Below are 16189 nucleotides of genomic sequence, written 5' to 3' on the forward strand. Positions count from 1 at the left end.
CAGATTATTTACAGGAGTAGCGGGCAGTGGGGGGGAAAGAAACTCCAGGGATGCAGTAGTGGGAGGCCCTTCTCTCCACACACCCGCCCTCTTCCCTCTCCTGCAAGCAGGGATGAATCTGCCTGTATGATGCAATTTAGTACTTAAATGGGGAACTCAAGTCCAGGAATCTGCTTTTCCTATCCCTTGAATGGAACTTGAACCCAGGCTTGACACAGACTACACACTTCGCCTTCAAAAAACCAAACAAAACCAACGAATAACTAAGAATGATCTGAGGTGTATACCTATATATTCCTGTGTCACGAAATGCTCCGCTTTGCTTCCGTACCACCAAAGGAGCTGGGGTGGCGGTGACCCGGGTGGTGAGAAGGGCCCATCAAGCAGAATGTGACTGGTTTGCAAAATGAGAGCCTAAATGAAACAGTTATTTTTGAGCTAAAGTCCTGTGAAGGAATGCATAGAAGTTTGGGGGAGACTTTCTCCTTTAAAAATTTCATTCATTCATTCATTCATTCATTCATTCTTTTTTTCCCCCCCCCAGACAGATCAGGAGCTCAGAGTGAGGCAGGGACGGAATGCTGCTCACTGATTCCAAAGCCTGTTTGATCTGCCAGCCAGAGGGGCCTTTGCTGCTGGTCTTTCTTGGACCATTCCAGAGAGGTAGGTTGGGTGAAGGAGACAGGTGTGTGGGAAAGAAGAAAAGACAGCTTAAGAATTTGAACAGACTCCATCCTCGCTGACCAGCCAGCCAGAGAAGCTCTCTGACTCTGATCTAGGACTAGATCACACAGAGGAAGGGACCCAGATGCGTGCTATGAGCCAAAACAAAGGGAAATGAACTAGACCTGGGCTGGCTCCCCAGGGGAGGGATACTGCTGCCTGTGAAGGGATGGGGGGAGGCTCTGCTCCCAGGAACCCTGGGGCTCATTACCAAGCTATTTGATTTGCTTCAGTCATGGTAGAGTTAGGCTGGCCTTTTTGGGGAGAGAAAAATGAAAACTTCCATCCAAAGGGAATGGAGTGAATTCTTACAATTTGGCATTGCTTCTCAAAGACTTCTTAGGCAGGGACATTCTGTCTCTCCAGAGAGTTGGCAGTCACTGTATCAGTAAGGCAGTGCTCGTTAGAACACCCTGGATGTTCGCTGGGAGATGGATGCAGTCCGTTCTTGGTGCAAATGAAGAAACTGAGGCCAGAGACGGATACTGGCCAAGCATTAGCTTTGCTGTCCGCATACTTGAGCAGCTCCTGTCATTTCTGATGGAAAGGAGCCCAGGCTTACAGCCTGGGGGCATCCTTGGAAGCTTCCCTCGCCCCTGCCCCCACCCCAACTTCATTTTCTCTAGATCTTCATCAGTACTTTCTGAACTTCTTTGTTAGTGTGGCTCTCTTTAAAAAGCTCAAGATATTAAAACAGAATTTTGACCTATAGAGTCGAAAAAAACGGAGTACCCTGTGGTCCAGGCAGAGACTGGCTTAGGATGTCCACTCAGCATCCTGTCCCATTTCCACCACCCTCTGAAGATCTTGGGGTTGCTTCTGTGGAACCCCAGAACTCTGGAACATAGTAAAAAAACATGGATTGTGTAGACCTCTGATGGGGGATTGGAGTTTCTCCTGTACATCTGTTTACCTATTTGCAGTATCTTGATTCTCTCTCTCTTTTTAAAAGATGTATTTGTTTGTTTGAGAGAGGGAGAGAGAGAATGCAGGCACAGGGGAAGGGACAGAGGGAGAGGGAGAATCCCAAGCAGACTCCGCGCAGAGCTTGGAGCCTGAGGCAGGGCTCGATCGCATGACCCAGAGATCATGACCCGAGTCAAAACCAAGAGTCATATACTTAACTGACTGAGCCACCCAGAGGCCCCAACAGTATCTTGATTCTTGTTTCAGCAGATGTCTTTTAATAATTTTTAACCCTCATACTTTCGTATTTATTAAGAAATGCCCACTTACTGTTGAAAGTTTGTCCCCCAACTTGGCATAACCCACCATCCCCTGACCACCCCTGAGGGAACCACTGTTTCCTTGAAGGGGTATCCTCCCCCAAGTCCCCCAGAAAGCCTTCTATATGCCTATCTTTGGAAACTTGCTTTTTATGTATTGTTAAATGTTACTATGAACTTCCATGAAAATATGACTAATTGAATGCTTGTGTTTCTCCTGGCTCTGTTTCAAAAGCCCACTAAAATGAGAGTAAGGGATTAAAAAAAGGACAAAATCCTTAAGAAAACAGAAAAGGAAATGATGGAGGAGGAGGAGGCGTGAGCAAATACTTAGAGAAACAGAAAGCAGGTTGGTAAAAGAGATGTAAAACTTAAAGTCTTGAATGTCCTGTGTCATGGTAGAGGAAGGCAGGTGTGTTCAAGGACCCACCAAAGGCCCAAGAGTGGGAGCTACAGTGCTCCTGATGACTGACTGTGGGGTGGGCTGGAAGCAGGAAAATGGAAGGTGTGTGTCGGAGCAACAGACTCCTCTCTCAGCCCACATAGTCAGGTGGCTCCCTCCTCCATCCCAGCAGAAGATGCCTGTTTTCCCAGAGGCCTCGTTGAACCAGAGCAGCTCAGGCCTAAACTGGGGTGGTAGTAGGCATGGGATCAGCTGAATATAAGAGGCACTGTACTGAGAACAGAAAGATTCAGTCAAAGTTGGTATACTAAACAGTGAGACCTTTCCCTGCTTGGCTCCCAGAACATGGCAGCCTAATCTGTACCCCTCTCTGGTTGGGGCCTTGAAGAACTTCTCTCTGAGGAAATGGAGCTCACAAGAAAAAATGACCCTCAAAGACTAACACTGAAGGGACCCTCTTGGAAAGCTTTCTTGCTGCTTTGTTATTTCACCGTGATGCCTGCAAAGCAACTAGCCTTCAGCTGTGCACAGACAGCTCTGAGTGCCTCTCTTAAGTTTGAATGGACACCTGTGGATCATCCCACATAGAAGGATGTTCCTAGCATGAAAGACAGAGACCCAAATGAACAAAAAATGGGCCAGAAGTCATAAACATGGTTGAGAAACAGGAATACTCATGAAACAGTAGTAGGCTCTGGGATATAAAAACTTTGATGGTAGAGGTGCGTGGCTGGCTCAGTCCAGAGCATGTGACTCTTGATCTCAGAGTTGTGAGTTTGAGCCCCATGTTGGATATAGAGATTGCTTAAAAATAATTTTTTTTTTTTAAATATTTTGTTTATTTGACAGAGATGGAGAGAGAGCACAAGCAGAGCTGCAGGGAGAGGGAGAATGAGCCTCTCTGCCGAGCAGGGAACCTGATGCAGGCTCTATGCCAGGACCCTGGGATCATTACCCAAGCGGAAGGCAGCCACTTAACTGACTGGGCCACCCAGGTGCCCCTAAAAACAAAATCTTAAAACAAAACAAAACAAAAAACCCCAGCAACTAATAGTAGAAGCAAAAATTTCAATAGAAGAGAGCTAGAGGGCACCTGGGTGGCTCAGTTGGTTGAACGACTGCCTTCAGCTCAGGTCATGATACTCAAGTCCCGGGATCGAGTCCCACATCCGGCTCCCAGCTCCATGGGGAGTCTGCTTCTTCCTCTGACCTACTCCCCTCCCATGCTCTCTCTCACTCTCTGTCTCTCTCTCTCAAATAAGTAAATAAAATCTAAAAAATAAAATAAAAAAGAATAAAGCTAGAGATTGAAAAGTGAATTTCTACGAAATAAAACGAAAAGACTGAAGAGATGGAGAATAAGAAAGAAAATAGAAGAAAACTGGAGGATCAGTTCAGGACTCCTGCTCTCCACCTCAGAGGAACTCAAGACAGAAAAATGAAGAAAAGGAAGTTATCAAGCTATAGGAAAAAAATTCTAGAACTGAAGGAACTTCTGTATGAAGAGTATCTGAGTAGAACTCAACAATGAGTAATAGAAGTAATAGTAATAGTAATAGTAATAATACTACACAAAAGTAAAGTGTGTGCTACAGGACGTCATCATGAACTTTCAAAACTCCAGGGATAGAACTTGCCAAAAGCCAACAAAGAGAGAAGGGGCCACATCTAGAAGATCAGATAAAAAATGGCACTCGACTTCACAGCACCAGAAGCCACAAGACAATGGAGCAACTCTTTCAAATTTCCAAGGGAAATTAATTCCTGGGCGAGAATTCTGTAATTGTCATTCAAGCAAAATAATAGCATAAAGGCACCTCTGTAGGTGTGAATTTTCCAAAGCTCTATGTGTGCGCACGCACGCATGTACACACGCCTTTGTATCGCTATTCAAGGAAACTCGTGGAGACTGTGCCCTACGAAAATGAGAGTAAACTAAGAAAGCGGAACAAGTGATACAATATGTGATTGTCTCTTGTTCTTATTTGCCTCCGTTCCCAAATAGCTTTCAGTATTTCAGCTCTTACCTTACTTTGAGTTTTGCAAATGCAGAGGAAAAAACCAAACACCTACTCAACCACGGGAACTGAAAAGTACTGACTTCCAAGCTTTCCCTGTAGCCGGGGCCCGTGACCTAGACTCCATGGATGAGTACACAATGCTGTATTTTGGCAGAGGAGAGGGATGAAGCATGTGCTGTACCGTGGTTATGGCCCTGGCAGCCATGATGGGGGCTCCAAGGTCAACTTTTCGGCACGGACATGACCGAGGTACCAATTGGCATTTAGTGTCAGTGGCAGTAGGGGCAGTCCACCATCAGACCTGCATTGTGGAGTCCAGTGTACCTGTTGCTTTTTTGGTTCAGCTTTCTGTTTTTCCTGGAGTTGATAAGCACCTCCTTGTCTCTTTATTTGCTATGTTCGTAATGTACTAATCACCAATTCTTCCTCAAACTCTCCAACAGAGCTGTGAAATGCCTCACAGTGCAGCAAATAAGCCAAATGATTTGTCAGCAACTTTTCTGCTTAATCAGTGAGAGCTGGCTTCTTTACTTGCAACCCAGAACCTTGACGGGTGGAGAGAATGGGCAGGATTCCCACCATCACGGCGAAGCAAAGTCCCAGTGGTGCAACTGCTCAGCCCATGTGGAGATCAGCCCGGCGAGTTTGGAGCAGTGTGGCTGAAGGCACCAGGAGGGATATCTTCAAGAAAAAAAAAATGAAGCTGGTGGATTATTGGACCTGTTTACCGTATTAGGAAGAGTTTCATAGTTCCGTTACAGAGTTGGGGGGAAGAATTACGTATTTGCATATAGAAAACAAAGGAATTATATTTGTACATAGAAAATGAAGCAAATTATAAGTGAGGCAACTATCAACTATAGAAATAACAAAAGTTGAATAAGAAGGAAATAAAACCAGAATATACTATGTGGTTTAGTGTTAAACACTGTTTATGTAGTCATAATAAAATAAGCACTTAAGTTTTTTTTAACATTTTATTTATTTATTGAGGGAGGGACAGGGAGAGGCAGGCTCCCCGCTGAGCAGGGAGCCTGATGCGGGGCTTGATCCCACGACCCTGGGATCATGACCTGAGCTGAAGGCAGACACTTAACCAACTGAGCCACCCAGGCACCCACAAGTTTGATTAACAAAAAAATGATCACGTGACTATGTTCCGAAGATGGAGGGGAGGATATATGTGTGTGTGCAGAAGGCACAGTCTCATCTTTTAAGGTCAGAAGTTAAAAGTCAGAAATCGAGAAGTACCCGTGTGAATCAGTTATTTAGAAAATTGGAGACAAATACCCAAAAAAACATCTGTAGTTGGGGGCGGGCGTTTTGGACGTGCAGGGCAGGGGGGGCTGCTCTTTTTTTTTTTTTTTTTTTTTTGCTGCAAACGGTTTAGCTTTCATTAATTTTTAAAACCACGTGCTTGCCTAACGTTCCTAGATAACAAAACTTTGAAATCCTCGTCATAGGCTCCATATCCACCCGTTAACAGCTGTTTCCATTTTTTCTATGCTTTCTGATATGTTTTGTCCGCAAACAGATGTTGCCATGGCGAACGGGGGGCACCTCCTGGTTCCCTCTCTCGGGGGCTGTATCTGCAGGGCTCTGGCACGCAGGTGCCATTGTGATGACTGTCTTCACTCCTGTTAATTATCATAATTTCCCTGTGATTTTTGATTTTCCACTTTCATGAAAACCACAAGCGAGTATCTTCGTACATGTAGCTTCCCCGCCACCCCCTTTGCATTGCTTCCTTAGGACAATTCCCCAATTTCCCCAAATTACCAGACCTAAGAGCGTGGATCTGCCTCTTGATTTTGATGGGTAGTGTCAGATTCTTCCCTGGGCCTCCCTGGGTGGGCCATGAACTGAACATCCTAGGAGATAGTTGGGATCGAATTTTCGTGGTAGGGTAGTTGGCTCATTTTTCTAATGACATCAGAAGAAGTCAGGAGTCTCTCTCTCTCTTTCCCTTCCTCTCCTTCTCTCTCTTTTTATAGAACAGAATTTCCCGAGACCTTTGCTTCTCATTCTTCAATGTCTGTGTATTTGGTTCTCCTTCTCTGAGGATTTTTTTTTTCATTTTTAAATATTCAAAATAAAAGTTACCATTCTATTAAATAATAGAAGTTCAAGGGAGACCCATTTAAAATGGGAGAGAGGGGGCGCCTGGGTGGTTGAGTTGGTGAAGCGTCTGCTTTTGCCTCAGGTCATGATCCCAGGGTCCTGGGATCAAGTCCCAAGTCAGGCTCCTTGCTCAGTGGGGAGTCTACTTCTCCCTCTCCCTCTGCCTCTACCCCCTGCACTCATGCCTTCTTTCTCTCTCAAATAAATAAAATAAAAAATTTTTTTTTAAAAAAGGTTTTATTTATTTATTTGACAGAGAGAGGGAGGGAGCACAAGTGGGGGGAAGGGCAGAGGGAGAGGAAGCAGCAGGCTCCCCTCCCCCCACTGCAACCCAAGCAGGGAGCCCGACGCGGGGCTCCATCCCAGGACCCTGAGATCACGACCCGAGCCGAAGGCACACACTTCACCAACTAAACCACCAGGCACCCCAATAAAGAAAATGTTTTTTAAAAAATGGGAAAGAGGGGACGCCTGGGTGGCTCAGTTGGTTGGACGACTGCCTTCGGCTCAGGTCATGATCCCGGACTCCCGGGATCGGGTCCCGCATCGGGCTCCCAGCTCCATGGGGAGTCTGCTTCTCCCTCTGACCTTCTCCTCGCTCATGCTCTCTCTCACTGTCTCTCTCTCAAATAAATAAATAAAATCTTAAAAAAAAAAAAAATGGGAGAGAGTGCAAAGAAGAAGAAACAAAGCAAGAGGGAGGCAGCGGCGGATAGACCAGGAGTCGGGCAGCTCCCGCCTCAGCTTACCCGCCGAGCGGACCTCCGAGCCTCCGTTAGTTCATCCATCCTCAGCCTTCATCTGTCCCATCCCTTTCCCTCCTGTGGCGGGAGCCTGGGGTGTCAGACCGCCCTCCAGACCAGCCCCATCTTCCTAGTCCTGTGCATGGTTTTGGGGGTGTCCAACTTGGCTGGCCTCTGGCTTCTGGACGTTTCCCTCCGATCCCCCTTTGGAGACCATTTCCTCCTTCACCTGACCACCACCGGGCCCTGCGCGCGTAGCCAAGTTCTCCCTCTTGCGGGGCTGCTCTTCCTTTGCTGTGCCACAGACACTTTCTAGAACCCCACAAACTGGGGTGGCCAGAGGGGGCAGAGGATGCTGCTACTCCCGGGTCTCTAGGGGACCCACCCTGAAGCGGGTCTCGTGGAAGGTTCTGTGTTTCGGGAGAACAGCTCGCCTGTCCTAAAACTACACCTGTTGGGGGAACCCGGGGCCGGTCCATTTTCCACCTGGTCTCTACCTGCAGTTCTTTGTCAGAAAGTTGTTGCGGGCGGGAAGCCTGATTCCCAGCCGTGAGGAGCAGCCGTGAGGAGCAGCCGTGAGGAGCAGCCGCCCCTTCCCGGGCGTTTTGTGGCAAGCGGGGCCCGAGTTTTCCCGCATTAATCTTGCCCTGCTGCTCTTGCCTCACTCACTTCCATTTTCCTCACGGCAGCCAAAGCAATTTTTGTCCAGCATAAAGTCAGGGCTTATCAATCCCCTGCTTAAAACCCTCCAGTGGCCTCCCATTGTCGCGATAACAAAATCTGGCTCCACACTGTGCCTGTGAGGCCCTGCAGGGTCGGGGCTCACCGCCTCTCCCTGTCATCTGGCCTCTGGGTCATTGACTCCAGCTGCCTGGTCTCCTGCCTCAGGACCTTTGCACTTCTAGCTCCAGCTGCCTGAACCCTATTTCATGGATCTTTGCCTGATCTTTCTCATCCTTTGGGCCTCGACTCCAAAATGATCTCTCTTGAGCGCCCTCCCCTGAACTACCATCCAAAGGAGGCCCCCCGCAAGTCCCTTTTATTCTGTTCAACTCTTTTCTTACCTGAAGTCATCTTTTCTTTCTTTCTTTTTCTTTTTTTTTTTTTTTTTTGCTTTTCTCCTGTTAGACTAAAAACTCCATAGGATTGGGGATGGTTGTAAAGTGGGGCCTCTGGATAAAGCACCTTGGTAATTCAGCTCTGAAGTGCCTGTGTGCCCCCACTTTGCACATACATTAGGCAACAGGAAAAGCATCCACTTCATTCTCCGAGGAAGAGTCTGGAAACAGAACACTTACTAGGAGGACTTTCTGGAGGCTGAGAAGTTCCTGAAAATCAGCCCAGGTCAGGAGACCTGGCTTCACGCAGCCTGGTGCAGAAGGCCAGCCCCGATGGCTCCCTGTCCCTTATCCCAGTGACTGCTGCTCTCCTACCCTTCCAGCCCAGGTTGATGGTAGATACTAGATAACGTGCGTAGCCGCTTCGAGATGTTTCTGAGATGCCTCTTAAGCTTTCGGGGTGGTGACTTTCAGCTCTGAAATCTGGGTTTTTGACAGATGTTTTGTCCTGAAGTTCTAAGAGTAAAGCATCTCTCTCTGTAGACGGGTTCACGCTTGCTCTGGAGTAACAGGTGAGGGTACAGGCCTGTCTCATTCAGGGAACCCTCAGGGAGGACGAGGATGTTCATGGCTCGGATAAGCAGGATACAGCTTCCCTTCTCCCCGCTGCTTGTCCCCTGCACCCAGCCGGCTGGGAGTGACTCATGCATTCCGTTGGAAAGCTGTCCCCCAGGGCATGGGACTCCAGCACCGGAAAGCCCGTCTTCACATTGAAAAACACTGGGCAGTGGCTCCTACTCGGAGCATCAGCCACACCTGCGATGGCCACGAGAACGGCGTGGAACCCCAGCAGACCCAGGGGACAGACTCACAGCCCTAACACGGTGGAACTGCCAGAGAAGCGAGAGGGAGGCCTCGTGGGTCCCGAATTAGGCACAAGCCACCAGCCAGCGGGTGTGCCAGTGCCGGGGAGACTAGGGGCTGGGCTGCCACCTCATTCCCGGGCTGCTGGAAGCACTGTGGCTCTGGGATGGCACACCCCTTGCTCGCCCTCCTCTCTTAGAAATAGATGAGGGCCCTAGGGGCACCTGGGTGGCCCTCTCGGTGAAGTGTCTGACTCTGGATTTCAGCTCAGGTCATGGTCGTTTGGTAATCGTGCTGATGATTCGATGTGGGCAGACAGGGCGGTGGTGGTTGACTCAGCAAGGAAGGGTGGCTCATGGTTCATCTTTGGTGGCTGTCTCTAGTGCCTTGAGGTGGGTCTGGCCCTCGCTTAGCCTCTCTCTCCAGGCTATCTCACGCGGCTCTGGGGGGAGCCTGCTGACCCCCCAGTAATGCACTGGGAGCGGCAAAGACCTTCTCCCCTAGGCTCCACGCTCGGGGCTGCTCCTTTGCTGTCTTCACGAGGGTGTTTGCAGGCGGCTCGGATCATTGTGTCTGAAATGGACCTCTTGCCATCTTGTTGCCCCCAGTTCTGTTTCTCCCTCACACTTCCCCCATTTCAGTGTATTTCCACCGCCCCCCCCAGTCTCCCAAGCCCACACCCGGCTGTCATCCTTACTTGTCCCCCGCGAGCCCCCATCCCATCCGCCAAGCTCCTGAATATACCTGATTCCCGGCCTTTCTCATCCCTGGAGGCCTGAGCTCCCCACGCCCCACGGCCTGGCTGGCTTCTCTCCGGTCCTTCCACGCTGAGCCAGCCGCAGCATTCTGGATGCAAATCGGGTCCCGTGCTCCTTTGCTAAGGCCGCCCATCACTCTCTGAGTGACACCCAGGCGTCTCCCCTGCGAAGACGCCCCATTACGTGGTCCTGCTGACCTCTACACCCCAGCTCCTCCCTGGCCTCCCTCCCTGCCCCACCCGCTGGCTCTAGTGGGCGTGGCCTGCCTTCCATCGGCCGCGGACAGGGCTGCCCGCTCTGGTTCTCTGCCTCCGGGTCCTCTTCTCACGGGGGACTCTTCCCGGCCTCCCCCCAGGGAGTAGGCTCTCTCCATTACATCACCGTTGGGCGTGCCGTCTTCCCCGTGTTGATAGAATGTGGGATCATTCTCCCTACCTGCTCCGTGTGTGGGTATTACTGTCTCCCCCGTGCACCGCTCTTGGGACTTAATAAATAGTTTAAACTAATACATCTCAGACTGAGTCATATGTACAAAATATCAAATGCGGTGATACATGGGTGCCAGTTACGTCCATGAGATGAAGTCACCAACAGTAATTGTGAATTCCTGCATTCAGAGCCAAGAGATTCATTGAGGGAACCTGACTTCCTGGGAGAAATAGCTAGAAGGTTGGTAGCCAGAGAGCTCAGTATAACCGTTGAAGAACTTTCTTGGGGGAAGGGGCTGATAAGATTTTATTAAGCTAAGCAGTGGGAGTCTGGTACCCAGAACATTCCTCGACAGTTGGCCTGTCAGGCCCCATCCATAGCATCTTTTTTTGCAGAGTACCAGACTTTGGCAAGAGTCTAAAAACTGTGTTGTAGGGAGAAGAGAGGTCCTGAGGTCATCATCCAGGAGAAGGAGCCATCAGACAGCTCCTCGGTACCTCTAGATAACAACACAAAGATCAGGGTTGCCTCCAAGAGGTGGGCCAATTTCCAAGGGAAAGAACTTTCTAAACACTAGAAGCTTCCTAAAATGGAACGTGCAGCTGCAAATGACCGAAAACAACAACGAAATCCAACCCCCCTCCCCCCAAAAAACCAAAAAAGACAAACCGTTCCAAGTTTTAAAAAAGTGGTGGGGGGGCATGGAGAGGCTGGGGAGGCAGGGAGATTTTTTTGGCGAATAGAACTGAAGATCCAGGGAGAGCCTCAGGCTTGGCTGGATCCAGGGACTCAAAGGCTGTCTTCAGGACTCCACCACTCTACTGTGAGCTCTCCTCTCCTTCATGGTGGTCTTTTCTCAAGTTTCACCCCTAAGAGCAGCAGGAGGTGGTCACCAGCAGCTCTAGGTGGATACTCTCTTTTCTGCTACTCCAGGAGGCAGTACCTGAAGACAGACACCGGTGTGTCAAAGGCACTGGACTGACTTGACATTTCTCACTCCCATCCTGGAATCACTGTGGCCAGGAGAGGACGCACAGTGATTGGTGGGCCCAGCCTCCTCCTGGTTCCAATCCAGTTCCTGGAGGCGGGGTGGGATGGGGGGTGGAGTTCGGGGCTCTGGGTGGCTGGGCCTGAAGTGGCCAGGAAGTCCGCTTGGCTGAACCACTCCTACTGAGGGTGGGTTGAGTTTGTGAAAAGTCCCCAGCTTCCAGATCAAGAAACTGAAAAGTACCAGCACCCAGAAGTCCCTCGTACCCTTTGACGCTGGGGTGACTGCCCTCATTCTGGGGTCACCCCGTCTCCCCCTCCGCCGCCAACATAGATGAGCTCTGGCTGTGTTCTTTCTGTAATTAGAATCGTGAGCACATACTCTTGTGCCTCACTTCGTTAGTTCGGTTGCACGTTTATGAGATTCGTTTATACCATTGTGTGCATTTGTAGATCACTCCTTGTCATTGCTATGTAACATCCCACCGGGAAAAGAGACCATCATTTATTTCTCCATTACACTGCTGATGTGCATTTGGGAAGTTTCCAGTTTGGGACTGTTCGGAATAGCAGGGCCGTACACACTCCTGTTTGTGTTTCCTCTTGCACAGGGACTCATGTTTCCGATGAGTGTAGACCGAGGTGTGCAGTTAATTGCTGGGTCACATCACCTGCTCACTTTAATAGATACTGCCAAGACTGGATACTTTGTCCAAGCGGTTGTAGCCATTTGTGTTCTTGGAGTAGTTCTAAAGTCCCCAGATTAGTTGGCATCTTTGTCCCATACATTGCGGGGTGATGAGTCTGAGCTTCGTGGAGGGTTGGGGCTTGTGAGCAGCTGAACTTGGGTCCTGGGCGCGCAAAGAGAGAGAGGGTTCCTGCTTCCTCCTGTCGCATCTCTGACATTTGGTTACGTCCTGCCCACACCATCCTGGGTCTTCCTTAGGCATGAGCTTTATGCACGGAAGTATGACCGTGCATCCCAGACGGGTGAGGTTAGTTGAAGGCTTCCTTCCACAGCACTATGGGGCAGAAGAGCGAGGGGGTGCATTCGTCTCAGGCACCGCCCCTTTGGCTGGAGTCCCAAGGAGCTCATGCTACTTGTGCCCATCTTGGCCTCAGGATTGAGTGGCCGCAGGTGCCCTGACTTCCTGAGCGTGGGCAGAACACTTGCAGTGTTGGAAGTGGATTCTCGAGGATTCCTGCCCGTCCCTCCCCCCTATTTTGATTCAAAAAGAAAGCCTTTGGCCTGGCCATTCTCAGAAAGAGGAACCCAAAGTAGGATGTGGTTTTACAATCAGGAACTGGATCCCAGTGGTGGTGACATGGTCGGGCCAGCGCGTCGCGCGGGTCATGCTGCTCCCAGCAGATTCTACACTTGGCCCGTTGGCGAGGCTGAGGTCTGGGCCCTGTTGGCAGAGCCCCTAAAAGAACATATCCCACGAGCTACACAATCCCTTTCAGTCATTTTTCTGAGTCATTGACATCTAGGAGGATGGGACCCCAGGGTAGGGAAACCTTTCTCGAAAGAATAAAAACCAGAACGTAAAGGACAATATTTGACTACATCAGCATCACACACTTTTCCTTCACCAAAAAAGGCCACCATAAACAAAATGAAAAGAGGACTCAGACCAAAAGAAGATATTTCCAACTCACTTAAGCAACAGATAAATTGAATCTGGAGTATATTTTTATTTTATTTTATTATTATTTTTTTAAAGATTTTATTTATTTATTTATTTGTCAGAGAGAGAGCGAGCACAGGCAGACAGAGTGGAAGGCAGAGTCAGAGGGAGAAGCAGGCTCCCCGTGGAGCAAGGAGCCCGATGTGGGACTCGATCCCAGGACACTGGGATCATGACCTGAGCCGAAGGCAGCTGCTTAACCAACTGAGCCACCCAGGCGTCCCTGGAGTATATTTTTAAAAAACCCTATAAACCAATAAGAAAAAGACAACTCCACAGGAAAAAAAGGGGCAACATTTATAAGCAGGCTATTTGCAGAAGATAAACATTTTTATGGCTCATAAGGGAAATGCAAATTAAAACGACAAAGGAGCATTCCGTGCGCATCAGATTGGCAGAAACAGTGAATTGGCCATCCCCCGCCTCTGTCTGCCGATGGAGATTCGGAGAGTAAGCTGGGGACAGTGCTGGTCCCGTTGCTAATGGGCACCTACCTCTGCTTTCCTTTAGTAAAGCTGAGGCTCTTGTTCTAGCTGTCATAGGTCATGGCCGTGATCCGACAGTTCCCCCAGACCGGTGTGGTCCGGCGTGGTGGCCCCCTGCCAGGTGTTGCTCTTGAGTACTTGGAAATGGGAAAAGTGACTGAAGAACAACATTTTTAAGCGTTTTCTTTCATTTTGATTCATTCAAATGTCAGCATGGATACTAGACTCATTTCTTGGAAAACTTTTCAGTCTGTTTGGAGCAACTTGAGTCCGCGGCCCTCCTTTTTTATCTGTGAAGTGTATGACACTGACATAGAGGTCACGTATTTCCGGTGGAATTGTAGGATCCAAGCTGCAGTGTGCTCAAGTGAAAATACACACCAGATTGCAAAGACTTCATGCCCCAAAAAGAATGTAAACTATCTCATTAGTAATTTTGCCACGTAGAGGGCCATTTTGAAATGACTGTATTTTGGATATATTGGGTTAAGCAAAATAGATGAGTAAACTTAATTTTTATTTTCTTACTTCTTTTGAATGTGACTGCTGGCGACTTTGACATCACCTGTGTGGTTCCCATTGTATTTCTTTGGACAGTGCTCATCCCAACTCTACCTGCACACAAAGGGAGGTGTGTAAGGAGATACACTGTAGCATTGTTTGTAATAACCCGAAAGAGCAGAAACAAACTCTGAGGTTCATCAGCAAGAGAAGGGGTAAACTGTGGTTTATTGACAAAGGGAAATAGCACAGGAGTTACAATGAATAAGCCAGAGCTACATGTATCGATGTGGATTAGCCTAAAGAAAATAACGTGGGGGGTGCCTGGGTGACTCAGGGGGTTAAGCCTCTGCCTTTCACTCAAGGTCATGATCTCAGGCTCCTGGGATCAGCCCCGCATTGCATCGGGCTCTCTGTTCAGCGGGGAGCCTGCTTTCCCCTCTGCCTCTGCCTGCCTCTGTCTACTTGTGATCTCTGTCTGTCAAATAAATAAATAAAATCTTAAAAAAAAAAAATAACTTGGGTTGCAGGGTGCAGAAGACTCGCTCTTCAGAGCTACTCCTACCAAGTTTAAAAACATGCAAAAGTGTTGAGAATTGTTTGTGAATACATATTAGTACAATCAAAGTATAAAAACATGCATGGAAATTACACATAACCAGAATCCAGATGGTGGTAGCCTGGGCGGGGCGGGGGTGGTGGTGGAGATACTCAAAAGACCTTTAATTGTGTCTGTAGCATTTTATTACTGAAGAGTGGGTATGACTGAGGGGGGATACTTCAACAAGTTGTTTGATGGCCAAAGCCATTTTTAAGCCACTGGGTTTCTGGTTAGGAAGTTTCCAAGAGGGGCACCTGAGTGGCTCAGATGGTCAAGCATCTGCCTTCTGTTCTGGTCATGATCTCAGGGCCCTAGGATAGAGCCCCGCATCAGGTCCCTCTGCCTGTTATTCCCCTTGCTTGTGCTCTCTCTGTCAAATAAAAAAAAATGTTTTTAAAAAGAAAGAAAGAAAGTTTCCAAGAACTGCAGCCTTTGGTCCTTCTCGAGTCCTGGGCTGTCTGACCAAGGATGCGGCCATCCCCCGCCTCTGTCTGCCAGCTGGGGGCCGTGGCGGAGTGTCCCGCGGGTGTGCATTCCTGAAAAAAAATGATTTGGAATGGGTCTGTGGGTGTCTTGAATTTGGGCCACTGTGCTGAGGGATGGAGGGTGTCGTGAGGCGGGGGGCAGAGTCTGGGGGGCTGTAGGAGCCCCCAGCCACCCCAGGCAGGACGAGGCCCCAGAGGGAGGCAAGTTTGGGGCGCCCACAGGAGAGACTCCTTCCTGAATTTCCTGCCGCCAAAGGTCCCGACATTCGTATTTTCCAGAGAATCCTTTCAAAGGATTCATCAGCATGCTGAGGATGGCTCATTCTGCCTTTCCTTCCTTTTCAGGACAAGCAGGGTCTGAGAGGTGAGAGAGCAGAATGCCCCCTGGGGTTGACTGCCCCATGGAATTCTGGGCCAAGGAGGAGAACCAGAGTGTGGCTGTTGACTTCCTGCTGCCCACGGGGGTCTATCTGAACTTCCCCGTGTCCCGGAATGCCAACCTCAGCACCATCAAGAAGGTACGATCCCCACCTTCGAGCTTGGAACTCGGAGGGCAAGACAGACAGACGCCCAGGCTCGGATCTGAGATCCGATAAAACAGATTTCAGAAGATAAATAATACCTAACATTTGTTTACAAGCTTACAGTTAGAGCGCAGCCCGCATTCTGAATTCAGCTTCTCCCTTTATCAGGACAGGATTACAGTTGCTGGATTCCAGTGGGAGCCTCGGGGTGTGGTTCCCATGGTGGCTTTGCCTTTTCTCCATGACTGCGCTAGCATTTCTGGAACCCATCCCCAGCCCTGGCCACTTGAAAGAGTCTTATCAGTCTTTTCTCTGTAGAGCTGTCATCGTAGTAAACATCATCTTTGGAAATAGTTTTGGGTTTTGTTGAATAATTTTCAGGGGTGGATTCCTGAGTCAAAGGGTTAGACATCTGCAAAGGATTTGGCAGAGACTGTCTTGTGATCTCCCAGAGGGCTCGTCTCACTTGCGAAGTGTGGGATTTAGTGGGTCATGCCAGAGGGCAAGACCTCAGCTCAGAGTTTTAAAAACTTACACTTGGGAGTGGAACAAAAAAAGAAAAAAAAGGAAAG

The 16189-nt window shown here is 49.0% G+C and overlaps 1 protein-coding gene and 1 long non-coding RNA gene across 19 annotated transcripts in view; one reads left to right on the forward strand and one right to left on the reverse strand.

Annotated features, from left to right (window-relative positions):
* The window catches only part of PIK3CD (phosphatidylinositol-4,5-bisphosphate 3-kinase catalytic subunit delta), a 65847-nt gene that overhangs the window by 36280 nt on the left and 13378 nt on the right, over positions 1 to 16189 (forward strand). For 10 of the 18 annotated variants that reach the window (XM_082685333.1, XM_082685325.1, XM_082685319.1 and 7 more), the window contains 2 exons: positions 545 to 663; positions 15439 to 15611. In XM_082685333.1, coding sequence (XP_082541459.1) covers positions 15471 to 15611 — 141 coding nt within the window. In that variant the 5' untranslated portion in view covers positions 545 to 663; positions 15439 to 15470. The remainder of the gene's footprint in view (positions 1 to 544; positions 664 to 15438; positions 15612 to 16189) is intronic. The other 8 variants (XM_082685336.1, XM_082685328.1, XM_082685330.1 and 5 more) reach the window with 2 other exon arrangements.
* LOC309841841 lies at positions 5382 to 10354 on the reverse strand. The gene is made up of 3 exons (XR_014299355.1): positions 9904 to 10354; positions 6158 to 6244; positions 5382 to 6010 (listed from the first exon to the last, which is right to left on the reverse strand). It is a non-coding gene; the product is annotated as an uncharacterized lncRNA (long non-coding RNA).

This window comes from Mustela nivalis (genome assembly GCF_964662115.1).
Source record: "Mustela nivalis genome assembly, chromosome: 10".
NCBI lineage: Eukaryota > Metazoa > Chordata > Mammalia > Carnivora > Mustelidae > Mustela > Mustela nivalis.